This window comes from Lagenorhynchus albirostris, chromosome 1, assembly GCF_949774975.1.
Source record: "Lagenorhynchus albirostris chromosome 1, mLagAlb1.1, whole genome shotgun sequence".
Lineage (NCBI taxonomy): Eukaryota > Metazoa > Chordata > Mammalia > Artiodactyla > Delphinidae > Lagenorhynchus > Lagenorhynchus albirostris.
In genome coordinates, this window is record NC_083095.1 from 64,123,782 (window position 1) to 64,139,610 (window position 15,829).

At 42.3% G+C, this 15,829-nt stretch overlaps 1 protein-coding gene across 5 annotated transcripts in view; it reads left to right on the forward strand.

Annotated features, from left to right (window-relative positions):
• The window catches only part of SPTSSA (serine palmitoyltransferase small subunit A), a 51,250-nt gene extending 48,611 nt beyond the window's left edge, over positions 1-2,639 (forward strand). For 3 of the 5 annotated variants that reach the window (XR_009539597.1, XR_009539596.1, XM_060143775.1), the window contains one exon: positions 1,487-2,639. Coding sequence is in view for 1 of the 5 variants with exons in the window: in XM_060143775.1 (XP_059999758.1) it covers positions 1,487-1,590 (104 nt within the window). In the remaining 4 variants the exon portion in view is untranslated. The remainder of the gene's footprint in view (positions 1-1,486) is intronic. The other 2 variants (XR_009539599.1, XR_009539598.1) reach the window with 2 other exon arrangements.
• The last annotated feature ends 13,190 nt before the right edge of the window (positions 2,640-15,829 follow it).

Here is a 15,829-nt window from a genome sequence, read left to right on the forward strand (position 1 = left end):
AGGTATGTAAGGTATTATAGAACTACTGGTATGTAGAGCTGAAAGTATGTAAGACAGGAGGTGGGGGAGGAGGGGAGAGAGAGAATATGAATGAATGAATGAATGAATGCATAACACAGTCCCAGTTCAGAAGTAGTTATTCCCCTTAGCATGACTCTGCAAAGCAAAAAGCCCTCAGGTTTTACATAATTTTTTTTTTTTTTTGCCATACGCGGGCTTCTCACTGTTGTGGCCTCTCTCATTGCGGAGCACAGGCTCCGGACGCGCAGGCCCAGCGGCCATGGCTCATGGGCCCAGCCGCTCCGCGGCATGTGGGATCTTCCCGGACTGGGGCACGACCCCGTGTCCCCTGCATCGGCAGGCCGACTCTCAACCACTGCGCCACCAGGGAAGCCCTTTACATAATTTTTGTTAGCAGTATTTCGTGTGGCCCAAGAGGAGGGCTCCTTGTTGACTTGCATATATACAGTTTATTTATTTTTTATAAATTTATTTATTTTTATTTATTTTTGGCTGCGTTGGGTTTTTGTTGCTCTGCGCAGTCTTTCTTTAGTTCTGGGGAGCAGGGCTACTCTTCTTTGCAGTGCAAGGGCTTCTCATTGCTATGGCTTCTCTTGTTGTGAAGCACAGGCTCTAGGCATGCGGGCTTCAGTAGTTGCAGCATGCAGGCTTCAGTAGTTGTGGCTCACGGGCTCTAGAGTGCAGGCTCAGTAGTTGTGGCGCATGGGCTTGGTTGCTCCGCGGCATGTGGGATCTTCCCAGACCGGGGCTCGAATCCATGACCCCTGCATTGGCAGGTGGATTCTTAACCACTGTGCCACCAGGGAAGCCCCCTATACAGTTTACATTCCTTTTGGAATGCGGAGAACGGACCACAGTGCAGAATGTTTATGGTTTAGGTTATCAAGGTGACTTTTATTTGATGTTGTTGCGAAGTTTAGTGATAATAATAATAATAATAATAAATGTTTAATAGTAGCAGCTATTATCAGTTTATGTCACTAGTATATGATTGATCTTATCTTTGGCTCTAATGCCAATATCTTGGCCACATTCTAGTTTAAATAATTCTAAAATTCTTGGATCAGACAAGACTTATTCAAGCTTGTAGACATTTTGCAGTCATTAAATACTGTACAATTTTATTCCTATACATTTCTGTTTCTTAGATTGAACAGAGTCACTTTCTCTGCTTCATTTTAAGCAGCCTGATGTTTTGAAATATAATAGGGAGAATAATAGTATGCACCATGTAAGGTGACGGTGAAGACAAAATGAGCTTAAAAAACAGAATGGTGTCAGGCATAGTTAAGGTTAGTGGCTGTAATTATAGTTATTTGTTCTTTATAAATACTTGGTAGGTATGAGAAAGCATTAAATGAATGGGTGCTTCCACATAGAACAATTGTTGAAAACATTTGGGGATTTAGTTTTGGATAAACTGAGAAAAAGTAAATTAAATGAAGTTTCCTTAACTACAACTCAGATTCCATGCTGGTTTCCATCGTGGGGATGGCACTGTACACAGGATATGTCTTCATGCCTCAGCACATCATGGCGATACTGCACTACTTTGAAATTGTACAGTGACCAAGATGTGACCAAAATCAAGAGGTTCTTTAGGGAAGAGCCACTGTCTGAAGTTGGAACGAGACTTCATCAGATGTCATAAGAAACTCTACTAGATGTCAACATAACCGACCCTCTGAATATAAAGACTAAAATTTATGAGTAGAACAGGAAAACAATCCTGACTCATGTGTTGTGTTCTTTATTTTTAATTTTAAAAGAGGCTCTTGTATAGTAGTTTTTGTCTATTTTAACATTGTAGTCATTTGTACTTTGATATCAGTATTTTCTTAACCTTTGTGACTGTTTCAATATTACCCAGTGAAAGCTTTTCTTAATGTAATTTTGAGTACATTTTAATTGCCTTCTATTTCTAAAACCCAAAGTCATTAGTTGGGCTTTATGGTTCTTGCTATCATATGGCATACATATCTGCCTGGATATATTTCTACTCTTGACCAAAGTTTTGTAAGAAAAAATTCACGATTTGGGGCAGGGGGCTGGGGAGGGAGGATATTTTCTTGAGAACTATTTACAAAAGACTTACCTGTAAGTTTGAACTCAGGAGTACGGTTTTAGCTCTCTGGACTCTACTCTTAACAGCTTTTACTTTAAAACTATTAAAGTGTTTCTTAACAATGAAAAAGGAAGATCTTGCTGAAGTTAAAATAAGGAACATTTCACCTTTTAAATATTTAATTTGTGTGTGGACTCATTTCCAGAAAACTTTGGTGATGGTTCTTGTGACAAATGGTGGTGAAGTAGCATTATTATGTAATGCTTATATATAGTAGAGCTTTTAATAGAAGGTAAATCAATTTCCTCTGAGGGCCATTAGTAACAATGTACTTCTTTAAATTTAGTGTCATGATTGTAATGGGTGCTGCAAATGCATTTGCACATTGTAATATGATGAGATGAATTGTTAAAAACTATAGCAAAAAGAAATGTAAACTTGGTTAAAATCCTCTCACTCTTTGTATTGCTTTTTTTTTAAAAAGATTTTTATTCCTTAAATGTAAAATGACTACCTAATTTTTTGATGTAAACTCATTAAATTCAAAGAGAGAAAAATCAGCTGATGTAGCAGTATTTTTTTTTTTCTCGTTGGTTAAATGTTGATCTAATATTTATACTTCTGGATTGATTGCTGTGGACAGATAAGCAGTAAGTATATCTTAACATGTCTCTCAACAAAAGTATCGCTAATTTAAAACATTAGACATTTTTAAACACACTTCCCAGAATGTTTTACTATTTAAAAAAAATATGTAAGTACTTTTGGCCCCAAGTTGTATGAATTAGACTTTTGGAGTGTTTTCTAGTCCAGAGGTACTAAGTAATATATAAAAGTCTGGTAGTTTTAGAGAATCAATTTATATCATTACTATTAGGGAGGGTGAGAATAATATGTAAGTATTTAGTTTTGAAGTGCTTAAAAGTAGTTGGATATGGTTATGTCTGGTTATGGCATAATTATAGTATTCACACTATCTCAAGCAGAATAATGAATATGAGGATTTAAGCCTGGAGTTGTTCAATGAATGCTTAAATCTGGCTTTCCTCCATTGACATCCCTCCTCCCCCCCTTAACCACTGACAGGTAGATTCTAATGTCTGGAGCTCTGGTGAGCTGAAGACAGGAAAAGTCAAGAATCACTAGTTTAGACGGGTATCCAGATTATCTATCCTAGTCCTCTACTCAGAAATCTTTAATTCATCCTCACTCTGCTGAAATCCGTTAAATCACTGTTGTGTTTAATGGTTGTTACGAAACACTGGCCTGTGAGATAGATAGAAGATAAGTTTAGCCTTACAGAGAATCTTGAGAAGAGTCAGAAAGAGAAATAGGAGCAGGTCCACTGAGAGGTAATCAGGGAAGCATATCCTTACCCACTGATGCAAGGGTCTGGTCTGTTTGTCAGTAAATAACAAATGGGGAAATCATTTAACTTTATCTGTTTACAAGTGGGCATTAGACAATTCTCTATAGGTCGCTTATGTTTCAGTATGTCTTCTGAACAGAGATACTGACTGCCTTTTTTCTGGAATATTTTTCTAGGATGTTTGTATGATAGAGAAGATAGAGAAGAGATAATGTCTCCCTCCAGAACAAAGGGCAGGTTTGCTTAGAGCCTTGGAATATAAAGATCATCTCCTTCTGAAGCAATGGGCACTATAAAAGATTTGGGTTCCCTGTGCTCAGGGTTCCTCTCCTGTAATGTGACCCTCTGCATGTACAGGTGTCACCTGGCCCTCTTTACATTGTCCTGTGGGAATTGGAGCTTGGAAACCAAAACAAGAAAATGGTACTTTGACTGTTTCTTTTTTTTCTTTTTTAATTAATTAATTAATTAATTTTTGGCTGTGTTGGTTGGGTCTTCGTTGCTGTGCATGGGCTTTCTCTAGTTGCGGCGAGCGGGGGCTACTCTTCGTTGCGGTGCGCAGGCTTCTCATCGTGGTGGCTTCTCTTGCTGCGGAGCACAGGCTCTAGGTGCACGGGCTTCAGTAGTTGTGGGACGCGGGCTTCAGTAGTTGTGGCTCATGGGCTTAGTCGCTCCATGGCATGTGGGATCTTCCCGGGCCAGGGCTCGAAACTGTGTCCCCTGAATTGGCAGGTGGATTCTTAACCACTGTGCCACCAGGGAAACCCCTACTTTGACTGTTTCTATAAGTAATTAAGTCCATTGTGTCTGACCCTGGAATCTCATGTCTTCTGCCAGTACCCACAAAACTGTGCCAAACTAACTTGTTAGCTTGCAGACCCTTCACTGTTCTTGACAGTTTTGGTGGTGAGAATGCAACAAAGAAGAGACGTGGTCTCTTAGAAGAGAAAGGATGATGGCCCCACGGGGCAGATTCAGAGATGAGACATACCCTGGTGTCCAGTAGGAAATGCTCTTGCTCAGGTATCGGGTGGGTTAGGGGAACCAGGGTCCTCCACTCTCCTACTTGTTACTTAATCATTAGAGGCTGAGTGGTGAGAAAAATGATTGAAACAAGCTGCCTCCACAGTGCCTTAGTGGTTGGGCATGCTCCTCTGAGCAGGTGGAAGAAGGAATCTTAGGGTAATGAGACGGCTCTAAAGATAATGTAGCTGTGGCTGCTAAGCCAGGGAACCCCCAAAACAGAAATAAATGGTGACAGCAGTGAGGGGCATGGTATTCAGTAGAGACCTTTGGGTGGTCTGAAACACTTCACATTTATTCAGGTGAACTGAATGCAAAACCTTGCTAATGGGCTGAGAGCTGCTCTCTCCCTCCGTGCCCCCTTCTCTTCTATCCTGGCTTCAGTTTCATTAAGGAGGAAGATGACCAAAGTTGAGACTCAGTGCATCCTGCCTTAGTATGCTGGGGAGCTTCGCAGAGGGCAGTCAAACTTTCACAGCTCCGTTGAGTAAGTTACCCAAGTCATGATCCTACCCATTCCTGTGGGAGGAGGGGCACCAGAATTCAACTAGCGGAGTCTGGGCAATTTTTGCAGCGGAGAACGGAAATTTATGTGACCCTGTTGGATGCAGCCGTTTGGGCCTATTCAGTGTACTGCTGTAGCTTCCACTGGTGAATGCGTAATGGGTATTGATGTTTACATGTCTGTGCTATCAGTGCCTGTCAGTGCCAGAGGTGACACTCATGTTCGGGAAGAGATGTATGTAGAGAAATACTAGTACCTTTGGATCCCCACAACCCAAATGACCCCTCTGAGCTACAAGTCTCTATGACTAATGGTCTAACCATTTAGAGTCTGGCAAAAAGAGGCGCCTTCCGAGGTGCTCCTTGGATATTTGGACTCCTGGGCCCCCTTGCCCCTGGTAGTGGCTCTCCTTTTGTAAACAGCTAGGAATTTGCTACTGGGCTGTTCTTGGAACTGACTCATGGAAGCCTTTTGACTCTCCGGCATGATAGTTTCATTTCAGGGTGAATCAGCTGGACTCAAACAGGATGGGGAGGCCAAACCAGCCTTGCTGTCAGAGGGAAATGCTGTATTCCAGCGTGCAGCTGACCGGGCTCCGGTAGCGTCTCAGCTTTACATGAAAAAGGGGCAGCCCCCCCTCTGGGAATACTTTACCTCTTGTTCTGCTGCTTGAAGCAAAACTGCTGGTGCAGTGGGGACCTCGGTTCACAGAGATTACCCTGAGTGCTAAGGTCTACTTCACTGGTGGTTTGGCTAAGCTTAAACCTGATGGTATCTGCTGAGCTTCTGCTACTATTCAGCCTCAGTGTCAGCTCTGCAGAACCAAACATGGGCATGCTTGTTCCATTTGCTGTTAAAACTCAAGGCTGTTCTCACAGCCCTGGCCAATACTCTCCTTGATACAACTTATCTTTTTACTGACCCCTGGGCTGTAGCCAATGGTCTAGCAGTTTGGTCTGTCACTTGGAAAACTACAGATCGGTAGGTTAAAGACATCCTTCTTTAGGGCTGCAAAATGTCATAAATCACAGCTGCTGATCAAAGTGTCTGTGTCCCTTATGTAGATGCCCATGATATGGGCCAGTTCTCTGGTACGAAGCTACTGTTCACGTCAAGACTGCGCCACCCGGATTGCCACCATTACTGCCTGGGTCCGTTTTCGTACTGGACGTGGCAACACAGCTACCCTTGTAGGCTCTGTGCAAGGTGAAGGACTCCATTTCTGATGCAGAGGCTACCACTACGAGCCAGACTTGTGACTCCTGCCAAAAGCATTTTGGTGAGGGGGGTGACGTAGCGTGGGCCCTCACCCCGACTTCGTTGCTCTTGGCCAATTGAATACATCAGAACTTTGACTTCCTCTTGGGGCTGTCTGTTGTGCCTCACGGCTGTTGGCATTTTCTGGGCTTATAATATTGCTGTTCCAGCCTAATCAGCTGATTCCAGCCACACTGTTGTGGCCCTTGAAACTGCTCTGTGTCATGTTTTCATGGCCCATTTGTAGCTTGACAGTGGTGTGCTTTTTTTTTTTGTAATCACAAAAGCTGCTCAACCGTGCGCTGACAGTCAAGGTATTCGAGGGCCATTTCATGCTCCCTGCCATTCACAGGTATCTGATATCATGGAGTATTGGAATGGCCTCCCGAAAAATCAATTTAAATATATTTTTGACTCTTAATCCCTCATCTCTTCCTGGTGCATATACCTTAATAAGGCAGTGTGGTCACTGTATGTGGCTGTGCTCAGAAAGGGACCATCTCTTCTCATCCACTCTCTGGTTAGTGATTCGGATGATCTTTTATTATTTTACAATTTGGGATTCCTCCCTGACCATTCCTGGGCATGATGCTTTCCTGTTCACTCATGGCAACCCCAGGCTGGTAGGTTGGCTGCCCAGCCAAAAGGGGGCCTAGGGCTTTCAAACCGGCTCAGTCCCCTGGCTTCTCTCGTTGGATTGATAGAGCTCCGTATCATAAGGCTAATCAGTACGTGGTTGAGTACACCACCTTGGGATTCACCCAGTGGTTCATGCAGGCCAAGGTTAGTGGCCTAATGAGTTTCTATAAGTTTTATAAAATGCCTTATCTCTTTTGTACCTGCCCCTTCCAAATGAGAGGTCTGGGTGAGTAGAGACGATTGGAAAAAAGGCGAAGTTGTAGCTACTGGAATGGGACAGACTGATTTTGTGGTGATGGAGAGAAAGAACAACTCCAGTGCTTGAGGTGAGAACACTTTAAACTCCAGGACAGGGAGGAAGGAACTCTAATGATCTTTTGTCTTTCAGAGCCACCCTGGATCCTTCCTCAGGAAGGAAAATGCCCTGATGTGGCTCTCCCAATGGTGCAAGCCCCTTAAATGGAACTGACTGCCGAATCTGCCATCCCCCTCCTGCACCTCCAGATGGCTCTGACCATGATTTCGATTGCCGTTCCCTTTGACCTTACCAAGAAGTCTATCAAATAAAGCAGAGGATAGCCCCAGCTTCTGCAGCTCCCATGCAAAACACTGGTTAACACCTCTGGATATGTTCCATTTCCATAGCCATCGCTCAGTCTCCAGGGGGTGAACAAATGCCACCTTCCTGCTGGTACAGGACAGACAGGACAGTTTGGACTGTCGGCCCTCAGGCAATCCCTCCAAAAATAGTGACTAGATTCAACTATTTACACTGAACTGGGAACCCTAACTAAGGTATACCAGCTTGCCAGGAGGCCCCTTGGAGGAACTGTCAACCTACGCCCTTTGAATAATGGAGGTCTCACTTGAGGCCAAAAATTGTAAAAACATTTTCTTTCCAGGGACACCACATGTGACCTCTGGACTTTATTTCTTGTGTGGAAGTCAGGAGTTAACTTGTCTCCTGAAAAACACCCTCTGGGGGCAATCATGAGAGACCTGCAAGTGTTTAGAAATACCCCTGACAGATCATGTGGCCCTCAGATGACTGCAGAGATCTCTCCCACAAGGCTCTCCAGAAAGGTAACTGATTTGTTATTCATGTACACCTTATGGGCAGTGATCCCTATAACAGGAGTCATCCAATTAGAAAAGGTGGTACAGAATTTCATGATTTTAGCTGAAGTGATCCATGGCACTGCCTTGGCCTTAGAAGGATTTCAGGTCAGCCTCAACTCATTAGCCAAAGTTGTTACGGATGAGAGAATTGCCCTAGACTTCCTCCTTATGGGCCAAGGTGGAATTTGTGCAATCTCAAGTACACCTTGCTGCGCCTGGGTTAATGCCTTGGGCCAAGTGGAAAGGTCAATACAGAAACATGGCTTTCTAAATTAGACCCTGATAGTTCTGGGGATTTGTTAAGCTGGGTTGGTTCTAGGATGCTGGGGGCCATGGTTGAGATCAAGGTAGGATGGCCTCATCCTGTTGTCAGAATCCTATTTGATAGTAGCCTTAATTAAATGCTGTGCTAGATAAGTTGATTTGGTTCCAGCCTCTGTTGGTTAGATTAATTAGAGTGGCTGATGGAGCGGCGTAATGATGTATAGAAACTGGGACTTCCCCGGCGGTCCAGTGGTTAAGACTCCACGCTTCCAATGCAGGGGTTGTGAGTTCGATCCCTGGTCAGGGAGCAAAGATCCCATATGCCAAGCAGCATGGCCAAAAAAAGAGAGATGTATAGAAACTAATGTGTGCGTGGAGTGGATATTGTTGGGAGATAGTTCTCTGTGGGCCTCTCACATTTTCTGCATGTCTTATAACAGTGGTTCTGATTGCCTTTGTTCCCGACTATCTTTCTAAGGATGTTTGTTAAAGGAACAGCTTTGGAAGATGTAGTGTCTCCTTTGAGGGTGAATGGTAGGTTTGCTTAGAACCTTGGAAGATACAGTGTTCGTCTCTGGAGCAAAAGGCAGAGACATGCTTACTGTCCAGTATAAAAAGATTTGGGTTCTCAAAGTTCAGAGGTTCTCGCCTGTAATGAAACCCATTGTATGTATAGATGTTACCTAGGCCCTCTTTATGTCTCTCTGTGAGAATTAGAGCTGGAGGATCCTTAACAAGAAATGCTATCCTCCAGCTACTGCTGTTGCTGAGGGCAATAAAGACCTTTGTCTCTGACCCTGGAGTCTCCTGTCTTTGTCAGCATCTGTCAGACGGTTAATAGGCTAACTTGTGAGCTTTCAAGCAGAATGTAATCTCGGTCCCTTTAAACTTCTTTACTTCATTTACGTTGAGTAATAAAATAGTACCATGGTTTCATTAAAGCATAATATTTTTTCTTGGTATTTATTTTCTTGATTTGTCAGCTTTCAGTCTTTGGAATATATACAAAGCCTTGATCTTGTTATTTTACTTAATTTAATTTAATTTATTTATTTTTTAAAAAATTATTTATTTATTTATTTATGGCCGCGTTGGGTCTTCGTTGCTGCATGCAGGCTTTCTCTAGTTGTGGAGCGCGGGCACTACTCTTCATTGCGGTGCGTGGGCTTCTCACTGAGGTGGCTCCTCTTGTCACGGAGCACAGGCTTCAGTAGTTGTGGCACGTGGGCTCAGTAGTTGTGGCTCGCGGGCTCTAGAGCACAGGCTCAGTAGTTGTGGCGCACAGACTTAGTTGCTCCGCGACATGTGGGATCTTCTTGGACCAGGGCTTGAACCTGTGTCCCCTGCTTTGGCAGGCGGATTCTTAACCACTGTACCACCAGGACAGTCCCTATTTTATTTTACTTTATTTTATTTTATAGTTTACATGGAAACTCTAGTTTCTCTGATTCTGAAATATTCACCAGGGTTTTTAAAAGCATATGTCAAATGTCCTTACACGAATATTTTTACAGTACAAAATTGAACTCTTTACTAATGGTTGGTCAAGCTATTCATGAGAACCATCTACTTTGCTCCCTCCTCAATGAGGAAAGGCTAGTTTAGTAGTCTAGGTGAGAAAAAGAGGGTAACTTGGACCAAGGTGGTGGTACTGAGGTAGAAGCAAGATATGGTGACTAAGTAGATATAGAGAGTGAGGGGGAGGAGAGAGTCCAGCTTTCTGTCCTGAGCAACTCGGTAAGTGGCGACATTCACTGACATGGGGACTTGGGGGAAACGATCAGGTGTAGGGGTGATCCTGCGGGAGTCAGTGGATTGTAGATGATAAAGGGCTTTGTAAGCCCTAGAGCAGTGGAAGTCATTGGAGAGTTTTAAATGAGGGCGTGATATCAGATTTGCATTTTTTTTTTTTTGGCCACACCCACTGCCTGTGGGATCTTAGCTCCCTGACCAGGGATTGAACCCAGGTGCTCGGCAGTGAAAGCATAGAGTCCTAACCACTGGACCACCAGGGAATTCCCCAGATTTGCATTTTAGTAAGATCATTCTGGTTACAACGTTAAACATGGATTGGAGAGGATAAAAACTCTGGTAGGAAAACTCTTTAAAAGGCTGTTAGAGTAATTCAGGCAGCGCATGGTGGTCAAACTAAGTTTGTTGCAGTGGAGATGAGAAGTGGATAAAATTGAGAGATGTCAAGGGTAGAGGAGATTTGGAAGTCATGGTTGCTGACCAGATTTTTGGCTGACTCAGTTGAGTGGTTATTGAATTTTTAATGAATTTTTGATTCATTAAAAATTAATATAAAGAGGTGAATGGGTTTGGCATAGGAGAAAATGATTTAAGTTTTTGATGTGTCGAGTTTGATGTTGATGAAATATTTGAGTGGAGCTGTTTAGTAGTCTGATGAATATGGAGAGATAATAATCAGGAAATGGATCTGGGCTGAATGTATATATATATATATATATATATATATATATGTATGTATGTATGTATGTCATAGATAGATGATAATTGAAGTCAGAGGAAAGGATGGAAGCTCCTAGGAAGCGCATAGAAGGCAGAGGCTGTTAATCTCGTGTCTAAGCTTATAAAGCTCTTGAAATTATATGTAAAATTTCTGGGGAGCTTTCCCATTGCTTTAATCAGATTTTCAAAGTCATCATTTACTTGAAAGGATTAAGAACCACTGTTATAATCTATATTTGAAGGTTTTTGCAATGAACATGAATTAATTAATAATTAAAAAATCCTATAATGCTATATGATAGATTGGAACATGGCAAAATGGGGAAAAACTGGCAATATCTATGAAAATATGTTTACTTTCCTAATCTACAAAAACATTTTGGAAATCAATAAGAAATAGAGTTCCATAACCCCTATTCAAAAACACTTGGGACTATAAATATTTCAGAATTCTGATTTTGGGGGGCTTTAGAAAGGTAAATGTTGTATGTTATTTAATATTCCTAGTGAGGCCCAGGGCAATATGCAGTTTATCAAATATATTTTTAGTTCTGCATTGAACTATATGAATATTCACAGTAAATGAGGTAAATAAAACTATAAATAGTTTTGCATCAGTCCAGAGAACGTTTTGCTGACAAAAAAGTTCATATCAAACCAGATTATGCTACCAAATGGGTTGTGAACAATTTAAAATTTTCAGAGTCTTTGATTTTGGGGATTGCAGATAAGAGATTGTTGATTTGTACCAACATTTCAGCTGTACCTACACTCCCCAACCACAGACACTTTTATGCTTTTAAGTTTGTTTATTATGTAGCAATATAATACTAATACATTCACGCAGGTAGAAGTGTATATTGTCTCAAGGTGTATCAATATTTAAAAAAACAAAAAACACAACAAGCAAACAAAAAAATATATAGGACTCCCCTGGTGGCGCAGTGGTTAAGAATCCACCTGCCAATGCAGGGGACATGGGTTCGAGCCCTGGTCCAGGAATATCCCACATGCTGTGGAGCAACTAAGCCCGTGTGACACAACTACTGAGCCTGTGCTCTAGAGCCTGTGCCACAACTACTGTGCCTGCGCGCCTAGAGCCCGTGCTCCGCAACAAGAGAAGCCACCGCAATGAGAAGCCCACGCACCGCAACGAAGAGTAGCCCCTGCTCCGCAACTAGAGAAAGCCTGCTCGCAGCAACGAAGACCCAAAGCAGCTCCCACCCCCCAAAAAAATATATATGTCTTTTGACCCAGCAGCTCTACTCTTAGTCTATAAACAGTTAAATTATATGTTCAAGGATATTAATTGAGATGAGGCTTAAACAGTAGAAAAGTGGTAACAAGATGAATGGCTGTTCATTGAGGACTGGTTAACTTATGGTGTATTTATACTTAAAAATGATGTACACATTTAGTTTATGTTATGGAGAGACAGCAAATAGTAAACGGTATGTACTAGATACCACAATAGGCCAAAATCACCACCTCTCCCCCTTTTTTACTGTCAAAGGGCATGATATACTTTAGGTCTGTTTTTCAAAATGGTTTTGCTCATCTCAAAGCCCAGAATTAGGCAGAATTTCCCTATCAGTCACAGGCAGTGCTGGACCAGGATGTGGGGGGAAGAGCCAGCCTCTGGAGGAGCAGACAAATTGGTCTCCCAGGGGGTAGTTCATTCCCAAGAAGATAGGTGAATATCTTGCGTTTCCAGTTCTTCCCAAATTTCCAAGCGGGTAAGTCATTTTACGTCCCCAAATGGAGAGGGGCTAGGAATGCACTGAAGGAAAACCTTTCGTCAAGGAAATCACGAGTGAGAGCAATTCTTCCCTTGATGGCAACACTGGTCTTTGATTTTGCCATCCAGGAAGAAAGTGCTGGAGGTGACCTGTAGGCTTGGCCACAGAGGGGTCAGTGGTGGTGGAGACCTGACTTGAGGGGCATGTCTGAGTCCTCTGCCCTTGCTGTGGTGGCAGCAAGAGGCACATTAGGATTGGGAGAGCCGGGCCAGTGTGAGCAGCCCTGAGAATCTTTGGGTATTTCTGGAGGAGAGCCCTGGGAAAGGATGAAGCAATTTAGATGTTCATAGAGATGTGGCCTCACTTTGCAGTTGGAGGAGATGGGGTCTGGGGATGTCTTGATGACACATTCCTGGGGCGACCACTCCCAAATTGATAACGCAGTCCAGACCTTGCTTCTGAGTGCCTATTTCCTGCTATGTACTGGACACTCTAATTTCCTCTTCTTGGCCCCTAGGACCTGATCCTGGTGCAGTGCTTGCCATCTCAGTAGATGGTACCCCCAAGCATAGTTATCCAAATCAGAAACCTAGGATTTACCCTTATTGCTTCACTTTTCCTCATTTGCCATTTCCAATCCACCATCAAGTTTTGTTGATTCCACCTCCTAAATAATTGATGAGAATTGTCTATTTTTCATTTTTACCTATACTGCCATTTTTCCATTAATTCCTACCTCCCCTGAATCCATTCTTAAAGTAAAACTCTTTTTCTATACTCACAACATTTATGAAACCAAATGTATGTTTTTCTTCCCCACACCAAAACCAATTTTCTCACACCAGCTGGGTGTCCTACAATTCAATTAAATTCTGACACTGTCTACCTGCAGTTAGTGTCAGATCCCACAGGCTTAGGGCCCAGTCGCACAAGACTGCCCCTGCTTCAGACACCAATGGAAAGCCTGGACCATTGTATTTCTGACCTACTGGCTATAAATCAGGAGTTCCTATGATCCCCTCCTGGGGTTTGATAATTTGCTAGAACTCCGGAGAACACTTTACTTATTATTACTGGTTTATTATAAAGAATACTTAGAGGGACCTCATGGTGAAATGGTTATCATGCCTGACTCCAAGAATACTCAGGAGCAGACAAATGGAAGAGATGTATCGGGCAAAGTATGTGGGAAGGGGCAAGGAGCGTCCATGTCCTCTTCAGGTGTACCACCCTCCCAGCACCTTGATGTGTTCACTAACTCAGAAGCTCTCCGAACCCCATTGTTTTATGGTGGTTGCATTATGTGGGCATGATTGACTACATCACTGACCGTTGGTGATTAAACTCTGTCAGTGGGCTTTTAGGTTGCTTCCATGTCTTGGCTATTATAAATAGTGCTGCACTGGCGTGCATGTATCTTTTCAAATTATGGTTTTCTCCAAATATATGCCCAGGAGTGGGATTGCTGGATCATATGGTAGCTCTATTTTTAGTTTTTTGAGGAACCTCCATACTGTTCTCTGCAGCGGCTGTACCAATTTACATTCCCACCAACAGTCTAGACTGTTTGTAGACTTATTGTTTGTAGACTTTTTGATGAGGGCCATTCTTACTGCTGTGTAGTTTTGATTTGCATTTCTCTAATAATTAGTGATGTTGAGCATCTTTTCATGTGCTTTTTGGCCATCTGTATGTCTTCTTTGGAGAAATGTTTATTTAGATCTTCTGCCCATTTTTTGATTGGGTTGTTTGTTTTTTTGATATTGATCTGCATGAGCTGTTTATATATTTTGGAGATTAATCCCTTGTCTGTCACATCATTTGCAAATATTTTCTCCCATTCTGTGGGTGGTCTTTTCGTTTTGTTTCTGGTTTCCTTTGCTATGCAAAAGCTTTTAAGTTTAATTAGGTTACATTTGTTTATTTTTGTTTGTATTTTCATTACTCTAGGAGGTGGATCCAAAAAGATATTGCTGCGATTTTGGTGATTAAACTCAATCTCCAGCCCCTCTCCTCTCCTTGGATGGGTGGGACTGTAAGTTCCCACACTTTAATCACATGGTTGGTTCCCCCAGCCCCACCCTGAAACTATCTAGGGCCCTATCAAGAGTTCCTCATTCAACTCAGGTATGGTTGAAAATGACTTCTTATGAATAACAAAAAACACTCCTGTCACCTCTGTCCACTCAGGAAATTCTAAGGGTTTTCGAAGCTCTGTGCCAAGAACCTGGGATGAAGACCAAGTATGTATTTCTTATTATATCACAACATCTCAGTGCTTCACAAAGCACCCAGACTACTCTATGAAAGAATAGGTCATATGATATCACTTCCACCTAAAACCCACCCATGGCTTTCCATTGTATTTGGGATCAAGTCCCAAATCCTTAACCTTTCCACAGGCCTGGACGATCTGCCCCTCTGTGCTTCACAAGCTTTTTCTTATGATTCTCAACCAACTACCGCGCCCTCTCCCACTCTTCTTTCCACCTCAGGGAGTTTCCCCAGGCTCCTTCCTCTGCCTGGTGAGTGCTTCTCTACTCTTCTTCTAGATTTTCTCTTTTCTACCCAGCACAGGTATCTCTTCTTCAGGAAACCTCTGTGACCCTCCAGACCTGGTGAGGGACCTTGTGACACAGTGTCACTTAGCACAATTCCAGTGATTTCTGTTATAAGTCGTTGCTTTCCTTCTACTCCATAAAGACTTTAAGAGTAGATCTTATGTCTGTCTTGTTCATTTCTATTTCAGTACCTGTAAATATAACTGGGATAAAAAAAGTTATGTTTTTAAGAGATGGAAATTATTTTTTTCCCTAGTTCCTATTCCATGAAACTGACCCACATTCCCCCTCCTCTTTAAAATTTTAATAGCAGGTTCTATAATGGTACTTAAAGGCTATGCTGTTGAAAAAGCAAGACCCATTAAAAATAGAAGGAGCTTAATTTTTTCCCCTAAGCATAAAAATAATATGAGCTTATTGTAAAAAGATTCAGAAAAATTGGATGGCACTTATCATCTTGTTAAAATCATTATCTGATTATTATCATAAGTACTTATTGTTGAGAACGTATTATGTGCAAGTGCTTTACACACAGAATCCTTAAACTAGCCCTTTGTGGTAGGCATCATCTCTGTCTTACTGATAAGAAAAGCAAGGGTCATAACGACTTTCAAAGTCACATACTAATAAGTGATGGGCCTGTGTGTGTGTGTGTGTGTGTGTGTGTGTGTGTGTCTGCAGATTTATGCCTTGGGCTATTAGGCTGAACCTCTGTGTGCCTCCTTCTCTTAAGTGGTTGCTAACCAGGAGGATCATCCTTGATGAATCTGATTCAGGAGTTCTGCAATGGAGCCT